This window comes from Aquarana catesbeiana, linkage group LG08 (genome assembly GCF_042186555.1).
Source record: "Aquarana catesbeiana isolate 2022-GZ linkage group LG08, ASM4218655v1, whole genome shotgun sequence".
NCBI lineage: Eukaryota > Metazoa > Chordata > Amphibia > Anura > Ranidae > Aquarana > Aquarana catesbeiana.
Genome location: NC_133331.1, coordinates 279525344 through 279542692, shown reverse-complemented (window position 1 = coordinate 279542692; position 17349 = coordinate 279525344). Strand labels below are relative to the sequence as shown.

The 17349-nt window shown below is 44.8% G+C and overlaps 1 protein-coding gene across 1 annotated transcript in view; it reads right to left on the bottom strand.

Annotated features, from left to right (window-relative positions):
• Positions 1-388: 388 nt before the first annotated feature.
• LOC141104507 (uncharacterized) overlaps positions 389-17349 on the bottom strand; it is a 32765-nt gene continuing 15804 nt past the window's right edge. Inside the window, exons 7-8 of the mRNA XM_073594074.1 lie at positions 16485-16590; positions 389-6370 (exon numbers count right to left, since the gene is read on the bottom strand). Coding sequence (XP_073450175.1) covers positions 4968-6370; positions 16485-16590 — 1509 coding nt within the window. The 3' untranslated portion in view covers positions 389-4967. The remainder of the gene's footprint in view (positions 6371-16484; positions 16591-17349) is intronic.

The following is a 17349-nucleotide window of genomic DNA, read 5'->3' as shown; positions in this document are numbered from 1 at the left end:
CTTTCTTCTGCTGCTCTGCCAGGATTGGCTGTTCCACACCTCAGCATGATTGGGCATGCTGAAGTCATGTGGTTACTTTCCTGTCTTTTCACTGGATGTTAGAGATCATAGCAGAAGTTCAGTGTAAGACACACACAGGAGAAAATGCATATTGACAAGGGGAGTGTAGAGGTGGGCGGGGAGTCTACTGACATCACGACTCCACCCACCGAGCTCCAGACAACAGACCCGCCCAAAGAATCTGCAGTTTTTCGGGTCTAATAAAAGACAGAGGGGAGACATTTGACAGGTAAAGATACATGCAGGAGGCATGTCTATCCTTATAGATAACCCCTATGGGAGTAGTTTAGAAAGGATGACATTGGGTTTACATCCACTTTAATTCAAAAAAGTGTATTTTTTCAAAAAAAAAATTGCGTTTGTAAGACTGCTGTGCAAATGTGGTGTGACAAAGTATTGCAATGACCTTCATTTTATTTTCTAGGGTATATATATATATACACACACAGTGGGGACGGAAAGTATTCAGACCCCCTTAAATTTTTCACTCTTTGTTATATTGCAGCCCTTTTCTAAAATCATTTAAGTTCATCTTTTCTCCTCATTAATGTACACACAGCACCCCATATTGACAGAAAAACACAGAATTATTGACATTTTTGTAGATTTATTAAAAAAGAAAAACTGAAATATCACATGGTCCTAAGTATTCAGACCCTTTGCTGTGACACTCATATATTTAACTCAGGTGCTGTCCATTTCTTCTGATCATCCTTGAGATGGTTCTTCACCTTCATTTGAGTCCAGCTGTGTTTGATTATACTGATTGGACTTGATTAGGAAAGCCACACACCTGTCTATATAAGACCTTACAGCTCACAGTGCATGTCAGAGCAAATGAGAATCATGAGGTCAAAGGAACTGCCTGAAGAGCTCAGAGACAGAATTGTGGCAAGGCACAGATCTGGCCAAGGTTACAAAAAAATTTCTGCTGCACTTAAGGTTCCTAAGAGTACAGTGGCCTCCATAATCCTTAAATGGAAGATGTTTGGGACATCCAGAACCCTTCCTAGAGCTGGCCGTCCGGCCAAACTGAGCTGTCGGGGGAGAAGAGCCTTGGTGAGAGAGGTAAAGAAGAACCCAAAGATCACTGTGGCTAAGCTCCAGAGATGCAGTCGGGAGATTGGAGAAAGTTGTAGAAAGTCAACCATCACTGCAGCCCTCCACCAGTCGGGGCTCTATGGCAGAGTGGCCCGACAGAAGCATCTCCTCAGTGCAAGACACATAAAAGCCCGCATGGAGTTTGCTAAAAAACACCTGAAGGACTCCAAGATGGTGAGAAATAGGATTCTCTGGTCTGATGAGACCAAGATAGAACTTTTTGGCCTTAATTCTAAGCGGTATGTGTGGAGAAAACCAGGCAGTGCTCATCACCTGTCCAACACAGTCTCAACAGTGAAGCATGGTGGTGGCATCATGATGCTGTGGGGGTGTTTTTCAGCTGCAGGGACAGGACGACTGGTTGCAATCGAGGGAAAGATGAATGCGGCCAAATACAGAGATAACCTTGAAGAAAATCTTCTCCAGAGTGCTCAGGACCTCAGACTGGGCCGAAGGTTTACCTTCCAACAAGACAATGACCCTAAGCACACAGCTAAAATAACAAAGGAGTGGCTTCACAACAACTCCGTGACTGTTCTTGAATGGCCCAGCCAGAGCCCTGATTTAAACCCAATTGAGCATCTCAATTACCATCTACCATCCAACCTGACAGAACTGGAGAGGATCTGCAAGGAGGAATGGCAGAGGATCCCCAAATCCAGGTGTGAAAAACTTGTTGCATCTTTCCCAAAAAGACTCATGGCTGTATTAGATCAAAAGGGCGCTTCTACTAAATACTGAGCAAAGGGTTTGAATACTTAGGACCATGTGAATACTTTCTGTCCCCACTGTGTGATGTATGATAATAATAATAATGTTTGGGGGTTCGCTGTAATTTTCTAGCAAAAAAATAAAAAATAACTTGTACTTGTAAACACCAAGTGTAAAAAATAGGCTTGGTCCTTAACTGGAGTGGGCCTGAACTCAAAGAGTGAAGATCTGGAAATGTTATTTGCGATTAGAGGAGAACTTCAGGAATGATCTTTATTGCATACTTACATTGATCCAGTCTGAACCATTGTATGTATACATATCTCATACCTGATAGACTGCTGGGAAGCGAACAATCCTTGTAGTAGTTGGAGCTACTATAGTGAGATCTGTCATCTTCTAGGTCTTGTGCATGTGCATCTATTGACTGACTGTCCCCCTGTGGTTGACCCACAGAGGGGAAGCCACTAGGCAGAGAACCCAGAAGATTGCAGCTATGACTGTAGTAGCACTGACTACCTACAGGGATTGTCTGCTTCCCCAGCAGCCCCCCCAGGTATAAGATGGACCAATGTAAGTATGCAATAAAGATCATACCTCGAGTTCAGCTTTAAGAAGTAACCTGAAAATTGCTCTTTGCCTTAAATTCCTCCTGAAAGCTAGCAGTGCCCTTCCTTGCTTGGGACTCTATAGCATAATATCCACATCTCTGCCGTGTGAGATCCTCTAATACACTGATGTCCCCAACTGCTAGTCTCACTAGATTTAAAATGAGAGTTGGTGATGTTATTATTGAGCTACTCTCTGTTCTCCTTGTTGGAAAGAAAGCTATACCAGAGGACCCGGAGTGCAAGGATTTATCTGCTACCAGACATTAGGGGAAATGCAAAAATCTGCACTTCTACCGAGATGGCCACCAGTGCAAAACAAGGCTTAGGACATCAGTATTGAAATAAAAGATCAACTGCAGGAAGACCACAGGCAATACCAGTGAAGAGTCCCTTGCCCCCTATAGTGCGGGTCCTTTCTAACAAACTATCATAGCCAGTCTGCCCATTAGGAGCAAAATGCTATTACCTCTACATATTGCTAAATAAGTGTGTACGGCTTACAGATTTACGATCAGTGATATTAACTGGAAGTGGTGTATTGGTTAGCACTTCCTGGTTTGAATCCCAACCACAACACTACCTGCCTGAAATTTGCATGTTCTCCTTGTACTTGCGTAGGTTTTCGCCCACACTTCAAAGATTAACTTGCTCTTTATTAAATTTGCCCTAGTATGTGTATGCATGAATGCGAGTTAGGACCCTAGACTGCACGCTCCCAGGGCCAGATTTCTCATTAGGCACTGTAGGCATGTGCCTACAGGCGCCCTTCATAGAGGGGAGCCCACCAGTGGCGTCGCTATGAGGGTGCAAGGGACCTGCAAGAGGGGTGGCACCATCAAGTAGAAAGTGAAATCTGACCACAATGATGTCACCCCTCTGGTGGCAGCACGCCACTCCGTCTGCATCATTTACCAATTGCGTTGCCTGTCCAAAACTACTCTGGGGGAGGGGCAATTGTGGTGCAGGCCACGTGACTCCAGGATGGTCATTGCCAGACCAGAAGTGCTGTGCGCTGTGCAGTGATGGAGACGGAGGGGGGTAAAGAGCAAGAATGGGGAGGGATACCAGGGACAGGCAGGAGGAGCTAATACATTCGAAATTAAGTTTATTCCAAGCATAAATTTAGTACAAAAAGACAACATGTTTCAGGAGCCCTCCCTCCTCTTCATCAGGGCTTGTAAAGATTTGATTCAAAATGTGAGGGCTCATTTTTTTTTCTTGGAATGGGATATTAACACAACAATGTTGGTTTAAGCCCATTATCTCCAGTGTTAATTTTGTCGACTAACATATTTTCATTGACAAATTTAACACTATTTTAGTCAACTAAAATACAACTAAAACAATTCAGATGACTAACAAAAAAAAACAAAACTAAAATGGCATTTTAGTCAAAAGACTGACTAAAGCTAAATTGAAATCAGTACATTTTAGTCGACTAAAATCCGGTGGGTTTAGTTAAATTGTAAAGCATTATTTAAGCATTTCTCTAGAAGTTTCAATATCATTATATACTCCTGCAGTAAAACATCTAATATCATGTTATTATTTATGGTCTTAAGGTTTGAACATGCACTACAGACAGATTTAACCGTTGTGATATATACGTTATATATCGCAACGGCTAAATCCGTGTCAGTAGTTTATTCAAACCTTAATAACAAATTATATAATGAGTTTGAAAATTCTAGAGAAATGCTTAAATAATGCATTACAATTTGTCCTTAGGTATTGTCAAAGAAAGAAGATGATGGCACTCCAAGGTGGCATCCCTTCTTTATTGAAACCATTAACAAGTAGCCAGGCCTAGGAAGTTCCCCTTGTGAGCTCCATTCTCCGCTATAATGTGACTAAAACCTGGAATTTTTTTTTTTATCTCCATGTGTCAAATTTATGTCCTTAAGTATTGTCCAAGAAAGAAGATGATGGCACTCCAAGGTGGAATCCCTACTTTATTGAAACCATTAACAAAACAGGCAGGCCTAGGAAGTTCCCCTTGTGAGCCCCATCCTCCGCTCTATTTTAGAGAACAGTGAAGGAGCAGTAATAACATGGTGGTTCCTGGAGCTCATACAACCCATATGAGGAAGGCCAAATATCTCCCCATCCTTCATTCTCAGAGATAGGTGCTTATCTGGATCTTGATATGTCATAAAAGCACTAACTGCTCTTTCCCTTCCCTCAGGTGTTACATCCAAACACAGGAAGCTCACAAAAGAGATGTGACATAAGCAAGGATCTTTGTAAACATTTCCTCTTTGAGAGCTTGAATATGGCTTCTTCCTGTGTGAGATGCGAGGGATTATTTCTACTTAAAACATCAGCCGCATTCAGAACAGGAAAAGGGCTTCTCGGCTGCTCTTATGGGTAGCCAGATTTGATCTATTGCCAAAACTTTCCACATATTCTGAAATTAATATGGCCCCCACCCCACCCCGTGAGCCTTCTCATGAGCGACAAGAATTTTTTTCCAAGAAAAACACTTTAAGCATTCTGGAAAGAAAAATGCTCACTGGCTGTGTGAGTCAACTGATGCGAAATCAGATGGGCTTGCTGCTTAAAACATCTGCTGCACTCAGAACAGGAGAACAGTTTCCCGGGTGTATGAGTTCTCATGTGCCCAACCAGAATTGTTCGCGCACGAAAACACTTTCCACATTCCGAACAAGAATACGGCCTCTCCCCTGTGTGAACTTTCCTATGTGCAGTAAGATTTGATTTTCGGGAAAAAAATTTCCCGCATTCGGAACAGGTATACGGCTTCTCTCCCTTGTGAATCTTCTGATGCCTGGCGACATCTGATTTCTGTAAAAAAAACTTCCCACATTCGGAGCATGAAAACTGCTTGTCGCCGGTGTGCGTCAGCTGATGTGAAATGAGATGGGCTCTCTGGGTGAAGCATTTTCCACATTCTTTGCAGGAAAACGGTTTCTCGGAGGTGTGAGTCCTCACATGGCTAATAAGAGTGGACCTTTCGCTAAAACATTTCCCACATTCTGAACAGGAATGTGGCTTCGCCCCTGTGTGAACTTTTCTATGAGTAATGAGGTTCGATTTTTGGGAAAACCGTTTCCCACATTGGGAACATGAAAACGGCTTTTCCCCCGTGTGAGACCTCTGATGCTTGGCAAGAGTGGATCTTTCAGCAAAACTTCTCCCACATTCTGTGCAGGGAAACGGCTTCTCTCCTGTATGAGTCCTTTCATGTGAAATAAGATGAACTTTCTGCTTAAAACACCTCCCGCATTCCAAACATGAGTACGGCTTCTCATCCGAGTGACTCCTCTCATGGGAAACCAGATGGGCTCTCTGGTGGAAACATCTCCCACACTGCAAACATGAATAGGGCTTCTCCCCCGTATGAACTTTTTTATGTGTGATGAGATTGGATTTCCAGGAAAAACTTTTCCCACACTCAGAGCACGAATATGGCTTCTCCCCTGTATGAGTCCTTTGATGTCTGACAACGTCTGACTTCTGGATAAAAGATTTCCCACATTCTGAACATGAAAATGGCTTTTTGCTGCTGTGCGTTGATTGATGCCTCTGGAGAAGCCATTTTTGGGAAAAACATTTCCCACATTCAGAACACGAATATGTTTCCACCACTGTGGAAGTCCTCTGGGTGACATATTCTTCACGCTCAAAACTCAGACGTGTTTCACCCCCTCTATGAGTTTCATGAGTGACAAGATGGGAGTGATTGGTAAAACTCATGCCATTTATAGAGGGATGGGATGACACATCTGGATTGTGAGGGGCTGAATGTAAATTTTGAGTAACAGAGTTTTCTTCTGAAAAATCATATGTGATGTCACTGTCTTCTATCTTCCCATCTGCAGAGCTAGTGGCATATTTCTCTATGTTCAATCTCTTGTGCCAATCATCTGGAAGAAAAAAAGTTGTATGGGTTATACTTAGCAGCTGAATTCATAGCAATTTACTAACTGCTTTGTAGTAACTAGATAGCCACCGATATCAATATATTCAACACCAGTGTGATGTCCAGATTCTGGAATATTTCCAAATATGGTGTCAATGGTTGTCACTAGACATGTGCAATTTGTTTTGTTCCAAATCAAAAATTAGTTTTTTTCAGAAATTCTGATGTATCCGAAGTCTGAATAACAACAGTAATGAATCCTCTAAAATAACAAAACAAAATTTGAATTTGGAAATTAGTATGAAATGTAAAAATATTGCAATTCTTAGATGTGAAAAATTTGGCAGCCACATTTGAATCGAAAAAGAATTTGAAAACAAAACAAAACTAAACCAAATCTGAAAACAAATGTAACAAATTTAACTAAACAAAATTAGTTAATTAAAGTGGTTGTAAACCCTCGTGTTTTTCACCTTAATGCATCCTATGCATTAGGATGAAAAAACACCTGGCAGTGACCGGCCCCCAGCCCCCCCGTTTTACTTACCTGAGCTCTGGAACTTCTTCCCGCGGGGACGCGCTGTCCCTCTGCCAGAGGTTCTCGGCTATTGATTGGATAGATTGATAGCAGCGCAAGCATTGGCTCCCGCTGCTATCAAATCCAATGACGCAGGCGCCGGGGGGGCGGGGCCCAGTCATACATTCGGCAGCTATGGACACCGCATGATGGACCCGGGAGCGCGCCCGCACTGTAACCCCCCCTCCCCCCGGGAGAGTGCTTCTCTTATGCCGCGTACACACGAGCGGAATGGCCGACAGAAAAAGTCAGACGGAAGCTTTTCATCATATATTTCGATCGTGTGTATGCCTAATCGGACTTTTTTTTTTTCGAAAATTCTGACGGACCTAGAAATAGAACATGTTCTAAATATTTCCGACGGAACCAATTCCTATCGGGAAAACCGCTCGTCTGTATGCTGTTCAGACAGACCAAAAATGGCGCATGCTCTGAAGCAAGTATGAGACGGAAGCTATTGGCTACTGATGAACTTCCTTTTTCTAGTCCTGTCGTACGTGCTGTACGCCACCGCGTTCTTGACGATCAGACTTTGGTGTGATTGTGTGTACACAAGACAGTTTCAGCAGAATTCCGTTGGAACTTTTTTGGAAAAACCTTCAGAGTTTATTCCGACAGGAAAACCGGTCGCATGGGTTATCTAATGTGGGGAGGAGCCGCAAGAGCCGCCGAGGGACCCAAGAAGACGCTGTTTGCTGTTCCCCAAATCCAGGTGTGAAAAACTTGTTGCATCTTTCCCAAAAAGACTCATGGCTGTATTAGATCAAAAGAGCGCTTCTACTAAATACTGAACAAAGGGTTCGAATACTTAGGATCATGTGATATTTCAGTTTTTCTTTTTAATAAATCTGCAAAAATGTCAACAATTCTGTGTTTTTCTATCAATATGGGGTGCTGTGTGTACATTAATGAGGAAAAAATGAACTTAAATGATTTTAGCAAATGGCTGCAATATAACAAAGAGTGAAAAATTTAAGGGGGTCTGAATACTTTCCGTCCCCACTGTGTGTGTAATTATATATATATATGCACCTTGCCCCACTGGAGCAAATTGGATCATGCTTTATAGGGTTTTTTTTGCCCTCCTCTGGATCAAGTGTCAGTATAGAGTTCTGTATATGGAGGTTTTCTATAAATGTATTCATTTTTTCTTAGGCTGAACTAGATAGAACTAGCCTGACCGACTATGACGTCTTACATTCAGTGTACATGTACATTTGGTTACTGAAATTGCTTACTCTGATTTTACTTCAGAATGTAAGCTTCTCACAATGTGCATTAGAAGCTGCAGCAAAAAAAATAGACATCCAGGATCATCTAGCCTTTTCCTCCCCAGCCTTACTGTTCCTGCCCCACTCCTTTCATCCCTTGGAATCAGTTCTTTTCAAACATGGAGGCTCATCACCACATGTGGGAGGTTACTGCAACTTCCTGTTTTTAGAAAGCTATGTACAGCACCCTGCTGCCCCTCCCACCAGCCATGAACTGTCTGCATTGCATAGAAAAGCACAGAGACCCAGTAATGATGTCACTAGAGCTAATAAAAAGTATGTCATTAAAACATAAAACTCTTTCTAAGAAGTCTTCCATGGCAGTATCCAAGAGATAGGCTCCTCCTTCCTGCAACAGGAAACACATTAGTCCACCATTATAAATTTGTTAGTCTCACCTGTGTGCCTCAGTAGTATTAAAGCACCAAAGGAACTCTCAGTAAGCCAATGCGTCCCCACAATACCTGGTATTATCGCTTAGGGTGGGAACTAGTGCTGCCCTGGAAGACTTCTTAGAAAAGAGTTACCAGGTACCCAACTCTGTTTTCTCCAATTGTCTTCCAGGGCAGCATCTGAGAGGACGTATCAAGCAATACTTACTAGGGTGGGGATAAGGCCTCTGGTGCACCTTGCGACCAATGTCTGGTCTTGACTGGACAGCTGGTCAATGCGGTAGTGCCTCGTGAAGGTAATGAAGCTCAACCATGTCGCTGCCCTGCAGATCTGCTCCGGTGTTACCCTCTGCGACTGAGGTTGCCAGGCTCTGGTCGAGTGGGCTTTGACCCTACTTGGGGGGCAAGGTTTTGTGCCCAATAGGCCATCTGTATGGCAAGCTTTATCCATCCGGATATCGTGCTTCTCGATGCCTGCTTTCCCTTATAGACTCCTGCATGGAGGACAAATAACGTGGTAGTTCTTTGCTAGTCCTTTGTTCGCTCAAGATAAGCTATGAGTATGATGTCTAGCTTGCTGTATGTGTCTCCTTTCTGTTATCCATTGACTTGGGGAGATGGGATAACCACATGCTGCGTCCTGTGGAAGGTTGAAGAGACTTTTGGTAGAAAAACTTGGTTTGGCGAAAGGACTATTTTATCTGTCTGGATCAGGCAGTAGGGTTCCATCATGTAAAAATCCTTGACTTTCACCCAATCCCCTGCCCGATGCTAGGGCCACTAAGAGCACAGTGTTTAGTGTAGGATCTTTATACTGAGCACTCCTCCAGTGGTTCGAATGGTGGAGAATCCTCTGACCACCGTGGAGAGGTCCCATGTCGGAGTTCTGCCGACTTTAGCGGGTCTGGCTCTATTTAACGAGATCAGGAATCTCTTTATGAGCAGGTCCTCTGCTAATCTGATGTATAGACGGGGAGAGTGCTGCCACTTGTATCTTCAGCGTGCTCTGAGAGAGGTTCTTGTCTGCTCCCTTCTGCAGGAAATCCATAATCACCGGGATGATTCTCTGTCAGAATCCTGTTTGTTCCTGTACCAGGAGACAAACTTCCTTCTCACTTTCTCATAAGTGGCTCTAGTTACGGGCTTTCTGCTGGTTAGAATGGTGTTGATCATTCTGTCAGACAGTTTTTCTTTTGCAGCCTTGCCCTCTCAGTAACCAAGCTGAAAGCTTCATGGAGTTTGTGATTCGGGTGGTTGACTGGCCCTCGAGATAGGAGGTCGGGTAGGTCTGGCTGTTTCAGGTGCGGCTGGAGACAGATTCTTCGAGTGACTGAACCATGTTCCCTGGGGCCAGTGAGGTGCTATGAGTAACACCATTGCTCTTTCTTCCCCGATTGTTTGGCTCACCTTTGGTATTAGAGCGGTCAGAGGAAATGCATAACACAGCTGGTGTGCCCAGGTTTGATTGAACGTGTCCACTCCAATTTTGCCATCTGTGGGATCCAGCAAGAAGAACCTTGGCAGTTTCGTGTTTGTCTTTGAGGCGAACGGATCTACCTCGGGCACTCCCCAGGTTTGCGTGATCTACAAGAAGGTTGCTTGGTTTAGAGACCACTCTGTCTGTCTTATGGGCTTTCGACTTAGAAAGTCTGCCAGCGTGTTGTCTGTCCCTTTCAGGTGGATGCCCGAGATTGATCTGATGATTATCTCGGCTCATGACAGAATTGCTTCAAACGAGGGGATTTTGTTCCTCCTTGCCTGTTCAGGTATGTTACCATTGTGGCGTTGTCTGACTGAATTCGGACATCTCTGCCCTGGATAGCGGGTTGCAATGCTCTCCGTGCTTCCTCTACGGCTTTTAATTACCTCATATTCTAGGAGGCTCGAGCCATCTGGTGTTACATCTCCCCTGTGTACAGAGATCCCCCATGTGCGCCCCCCATTCTAGGGTACCGGGGTCTGTGTTGATCCTAACAGGGTCGGCTTGCATCCATCTGCGCCCCTCGGCGTAAGGGAGTGGATTGTTGAAGGGATTGTTTGACCAAACGAGGGACAGGAATGGACATCTCTAAGGATGATGGATTGCCATCCCACAGGGTCAAAATGTAATTCTGTAGAGGCCTCATGTGGAGCTGTGCCCAGGTGATGGCTGGGATCGAGGACGTCATCAGTTCTAGCACTGCCTCGTTCTTTTCTTCCATCAGGAAGGTTTTGGTTACTCTGACGTCTAGCACATAATCCAAATATACCACCTCTGGCTTGGGGTCAGCTGCGAGTTTTCTGTATTTATTATCCACCCCAGGTTTTGTGGGTAGGAAATATTTGTGCAGAGGTTGTTTTCTAGGTTCTTCGCTGTATCTGCAAAGAACAGCAGATTGTCTAGGTATGGTATCCTGCCTATGCCTTGCTGTCTCAGGCCCTTTAGCGCTTCTTCCATAATCTTTAAAAAGATTCTGGGCACAGAAGAGATGCCGAAAAGGCAAAGATGTGCACTGCAGATGCAGGGTGGCCACTGGCCACTGGATCGTAAACCTTAGGTATCTTTGATGACTTTTCTTTATGGGTACATGTACAGTGGAGACGGAAAGTATTCAGACCCCCTTAAATTTTTCACTCTTTGTTATATTGCAGCCATTTGCTAAAATCATTTAAGTTCATTTTTTTCCTCATTAATGTACACACAGCACCCCATATTGACAGAAAAACACAGAATTGTTGACATTTTTGCAGATTTATTAAAAAAGAAAAACTGAAATATCACATGGTCCTAAGTATTCAGACCCTTTGCTGTGACACTCATATATTTAACTCAGGTGCTGTCCATTTCTTCTGATCATCCTTGAGATGGTTCTACACCTTCATTTGAGTCCAGCTGTGTTTGATTATAGTGATTGGACTTGATTAGGAAAGCCATACACCTGTCTATATAAGACCTTACAGCTCACAGTGCATGTCAGAGCAAATGAGAATCATGAGGTCAAAGGAACTGCCTAAAGAGCTCAGAGACAGAATTGTGGCAAGGCACAGATCTGGCCAAGGTTACAAAAAAATTTCTGCTGCACTTAAGGTTCCTAAGAGCACAGTTATAATCCTTAAATGGAAGATGTTTGGGATGACCAGAACCCTTCCTAGAGCTGGCCGTCTGGCCAAACTGAGCTATCGGGGGAGAAGAGCCTTGGTGAGAGAGGTAAAGAAGAACCCAAAGAACACTGTGGCTGAGCTCCAGAGATGCAGTCAGGAGATGGGAGAAGGTTGTAGAAAGTCAACCATCACTGTAGCCCTCCACCAGTCGGGGCTTTATGGCAGAGTGGCCCAACAGAAGCCTCTCCTCAGTGAAAGACACATGAAAGCCTGCATGGAGTTTGCTAAAAAACACCTGAAGGACTTCAAGATGGTGAGAAATAAGATTCTCTGGTCTGATGAGACCAAGATAGAACTTTTTGGCCTTAATTCTAACCGGTATGTGTGGAGAAAACCAGGTACTGCTCATCATCTGTCCAATACAGTCTCAACAGTGAAGCATGGTGGTGGCAGCATCATGCTGTGGGGGTGTTTTTGAGCTGCAGAGACAGGACAACTGGTTGCAATCGAGGGAAAGATGAATGCGGCCAAGTACAGGGATATCCTGGACGAAAACCTTCTCCAGAATGCTCAGAACCTCAGACTGGGCCGAAGGTTTACCTTCCAACAAGACAATGACCCTAAGCACACAGCTAAAATAACAAAGGAGTGACTTTACAACAACTCCGTGACTGTTCTTGAATGGCCCAGCCAGAGCCCTGACTTAAACCCAATTGAGCATCTCTGGAGAGACCTAAAAATAGCTGTCCACCAACATTTACCATCCAACCTGACAGAACTGGAGAGGATCTGCAAGGAGGAATGGCAGAGGATCCCCAAATCCAGGTGTGAAAAACTTGTTGCATCTTTCCCAAAAAAACTCATGGCTGTATTAGATCAAAAGAGTGCTTCTACTAAATACTGAGCAAAGGGTCTGAATACTTAGGACCATGTGATATTTCAGTTTTTCTTTTTTAATAAATCTCCAAAAATGTCAACAATTCTGTGTTTTTCTGTCAATATGGGGTGCTGTGTGAACATTAATGAGGAAAAAAAATGAACTGAAATGATTTTAGCAAATGGCTGCAATATTACAAAGAGTGAAAAATTTAAGGGGGTCTGAATACTTTCCGTCCCCACTGTAGGTATGCGTCTTGCAAGTCTATTGTGGCCATGCATACCCCTGCTTTTCTGTTGAGTGGCTTCCTTGGTCCTGGACTGCTGAAAGGGTGCCTCAATTTGTTCTCCGCTGCGGTCCTGACAAGGACTATTTCCAGGTCTGGCCCGAACAGCAAATTTCCTGTGAATGGGATCCCGCACAGCCTATTCTTGGATGCGATGTCCCCTCCCATGACTTTCAGCCACAGGGCTCTCCTCACTAAGGCTGCGGCCCTAGAAGATATCTTACTGTTTCAGCCGAGGAATCCACTAGGAAAGCTGCCGCTCTGGTAAGTGTGGGAATGGTCCTCACTAACTCTCCCCTTGGCGTGTCTCTTAGCAACTCTTGCAGTTGAGCTAGCCAGCTAACAGGGTGCAAGCTGTGCAGGTGGAAGCTATTGCCGGATTCAAAACCGCCACCCCTACTTCCCATGCTCCGCATCATCAAAAGCTAAGTCGGATTTGTTTGCGGCTCTCACGAGGGAGGCATCCACTTTGGGACATTTCGCCCAAGTCTTGGTGTCTTCCTCTGCAAATGCATACCTGCGCTTGACCGCAGCTGGTATGAAGAGCTTCTCTTCTGGCTTATCCCACTCCCTATTTTTTTAGTTTGATGTACCAGAAACGTTCTGGGTTTTCTGGGCTGCAACCCCTTGTGTATTTTGTCGTGCAGGGAAAGCTCTGCGGCTTTTTATCCCATCCAGGTACTAACCAGGCCCGACCCTTCTTTGCCTCTGAGATGAGATGAGATCAGGCGCGTTCAGGGTAATGTGGCCGTAGGCCTATAAGCTTTATTACAAGCTGTACTACAAGCAGAGTGAACAAGCAAATTCCAAGCAGGTAGTGCCATAGTTGGGATTTGAACCAAGGACCCTAGTGCTGCCAGGCAGAAGTGCTAACCACATAGCCACTGCTCTTTGATATCAAGTGTATCTGCTATAGCCTTTAGAAGATTATTTGTATCTTTTGAGGGAAAAAGGGTGCCCTCTGATGCCGGGTCATCCTCCTCGTAATCCCAGCATAAGCCATCCTTTGGAGTCTTGTTCAGAGCTATCTGAGTCGACCTCCAGTTCTGGCTGATCCGGCCCTTCCCCACTACCCGAGAGGATACATATCTTGCTGATAGCTGGGGTACTGGTTTGGCTAGAGCTTGCTGGCACCTTCTGCTTCTCTACTACTGAGCGCATTGGCCCAATAGAGCTCTTTATTTCCTTTCTGAAGGAGTTAAGCATGTCTTTAAGGAAGCCTTGCGACTCCTTAGCCACCATTTTGTTTATGCATTTTTGGCATAGTGGCTTTTTCCACTCGGGAAAAAAACGATGACTGCAAGAGGCACGTGCCTTACTCTGGTTTTCGCCCTTTTTTCCTCTGGGGCCTTTGCCTGCAAGTAAGCATAAAGGGCCTGAGTGAGGTTGGTGGTGTACAATGAATTTGTACGGTTTGTAGTGAGGTAAAGACAGAGGTGACTCCAGAGTGCTCTGGTTTACCTTGGAGCTGTCCTGACATGCAGGATCTGCAGGGCAGGGTGGAGAAGTGTCCGACCTGGCCAGCCACCGGGATCCTCTGCTTAGAGAGCCCTTTTGTCTGCTTCCTGCTCCAGCCCCGCCCTCAGCTGACCCCGTGCGGGTTGGTGGACACACCTGCATCTGCCACATCCTCCCTGGCATTCTCCTTTCTGGGTTTCCATTAAAGGGAGCATTAAAGGCCTTTTGTTATTATTTTTTTTAAATCCGCGCTGCAGCCGACCGGAAGTGATGTCATTGGAAATGACTCACTCTAGGGCTTGCCCTGGAGGCTCCAGCCTGCACCAAGGTGGCCGCCGATCGGAACCACGTGACCCAGGACCGCAAACTAGGGGATTTTGTGGAGATGTCTGCGGGATACGATCGGCGGGAAGGATGGCAGTGAAGGAACTTCTAAAGCACCTGGAGTGTGGGGCTCAGCCGGTTGGCCCTCCACTAGCAAGGAGCGGTAGCTGTAGGGAAAGATACCAGCGGCATGCAGTGCAGCTGGGGGGATAGTTGCATACCCCTCTGTAGGGGCGAAACTTTAGGCTGAGCCTTGAGGCTCAGATTGCTGCCCCCGCTCGCCCTCCCAAAGCCCCCTGGGCTGAATGGGATGCTGGTCAGGGAGTCCCCTGAAGAAAGCACAGAGACTGGATAAAATAACAAACGTTTGCAGCTCCTGTGGATCCGGAGGAAACACAAAACAACTGAGACACACAGGTGAGATTAAAAAATTATAATGGTGGACTAATGTGTTTCCTTTTGCAGGGAGGAGGAGCCTATCTCTTGGATGCTGCCCTGGAAGATGATTGGAGAAAAATTGTACTTAATATTTTCATTAAAAGTTTGGTAAGAGGGAAAAAGGAGGAACTAGGGAAGACAAAATATAAGCAGATTAAACTTCAGCTTTAAACTGGTTCTAAAAGGCAGAAGGTTTTTTATCTTAATGCATTCTATGCATTAAAGTGCACTAAACCCAGGACCCTACATTCACTATATTTGGTCTCCCACAGTACACAGAATATGGATTTTAGTAAATATAAACTGCTAAATACCTTTTCTCATCAGCAGTATATACTGTAGCAGTCTTGTGACTTCTATTAGTGTCTGGTTAAAGCTTGTAGGAGGAGTTTTCATTCTCCTCTGACTGTCTTTTGAGGCTGCAGGACCCCTGACCCTCTGTCTGGTCAATGGACAAAAAAAAAAAAACTCTTTAGCAATACACACCAAACTGAGCATGTGCAGAGTGACTCCAAAGTCTTTGTCTTATCAGAAAATGGATTGGGGACAGTGGAGGATCAGAGAAGACAAGATCAAACAACCTTTTTACACAATGCAGAGGATAACCCCTTAGGTTCTACAGTGAGTAAACTAAGCATGCTTTACTGCATGTACAGACTGATTTTACTGTTTTGGGTTTAGTAACACTTTAAGATAAAAACCTTCAGTGTGCAGCAGCCCCCCCTCATACTTACCTGAGCCCCACCTCAATCCAGCGATGTTGCACAAGAACCTTGGCTGTCCAGGATTCTCCCTCTTGATTGGCCGAGACACAGCAGCAGGCGCCATTGGCTCCAACTGCTGTCAAAGTCAGTGAACCAATGAGGAGGGAGAGGGGGCGGGGCCGAACTGCAGCTCCGTGTCTGAATGGACACACAGAGCAGCGGCTCGGCTTGGGTGCCCCCATAGCAAGCTGCTTGCAGTGGAGGCACTCGGCAGGAGGGAGGGGCCAGGAGCACTGAAGAGGGACCCGAGGAGAGGGGGATCTAGGCTGCTTTGTGAAAAACCATTACACAGAGCAGGTAAGTATAACATGTTTGTTATTTTTTTAAAAATATATAAAAAATGAGCCTTTACAATCACTTTAAACCTTCTGCCTTTAGGAGTTATGGATAGCATAAGCCTTAATAAGATGATCTTGCTCCCTAAGATCCTTTATATCCTCTGGCATTCCCTTCATATATACCCTTTAAATTCTTTAAAACTATAGATAGTATTTTACAAACCTTTGTTTGGGGAGCTAATAGACAAACTGTCCTACCATTGATACTAGTGTTGTAGTGTAAACAGGGCACATAGAGAACAATTGTTTTCTATGTGCCCTTGCAGAACGCGTGCAGAAAAACTGAACGGAACCTTAGTGTTTATTACTCACCTGTGTTGATCTCTGGAGAAATATCCTTTCCCTTACAAGGCTCATCACCCCTCACATCTGGATCTTCTGCTTCCTCTTTTACTTTAAGTTTAAATTGATTGTCGTCCTAAGTAGCACAAAATATTACAAACAGAATATATTAATCAAGACAGAATCAAACATTATCATTTTCTAAATATGTTCATATGCTACTAACTAAATCCATTTAACAGTTTCAAAAAGCAGTTTGCTAACTGTCACATTGGTTGTGCTCTCAACCAAACTGTCAAATCATCCAATGGCTGGTGTCATAACAGATCACATATAAATAGAGGCCAAGATGGCAGATTCCTTGGCTTAAATAGATAGGAGGGTTTAGTCCATCCTTACAGCGGAGTTCCACCAAAAAGTGGAAACTCCGCTTATCTGCCCCCCCTCCCTCTGGTGCCACATTTGGCACCTTTCGGGGTGGAGCTGGTACCTGTTTTTTACACCCAGTGGCAGAACTACCAGGGTCGCAGCAGTCGCACTTGCAACCGGGGCTTGGTGTTCCGCCACAATGGGGGGGGCCCAAGAAAGCAAGAACATAGTTGCCATGCCAACCATCAGGACAGCAACACTGCCTCAGGAGCCTGCAGTGTGAGGTTTCATATCAGGACACTGTACACATGTCGAATACAGAGATCCCTACCTCCTCCTCCAGAAGCAGATCAGGCTCCCCTCAGAGACTCGCTCACTCTTGCCCGATGCAGAGCCTGGGTTGTACTAATTGTATGAAGTTATTCTCCTGCACACTATGTTGAATTTCCCACCATTTGTTTCCAGGAGGGAAGGAGAAGCAGTGCACAACCAGGAAGTTTTCAATTACCATGCTGAAACGCATTGC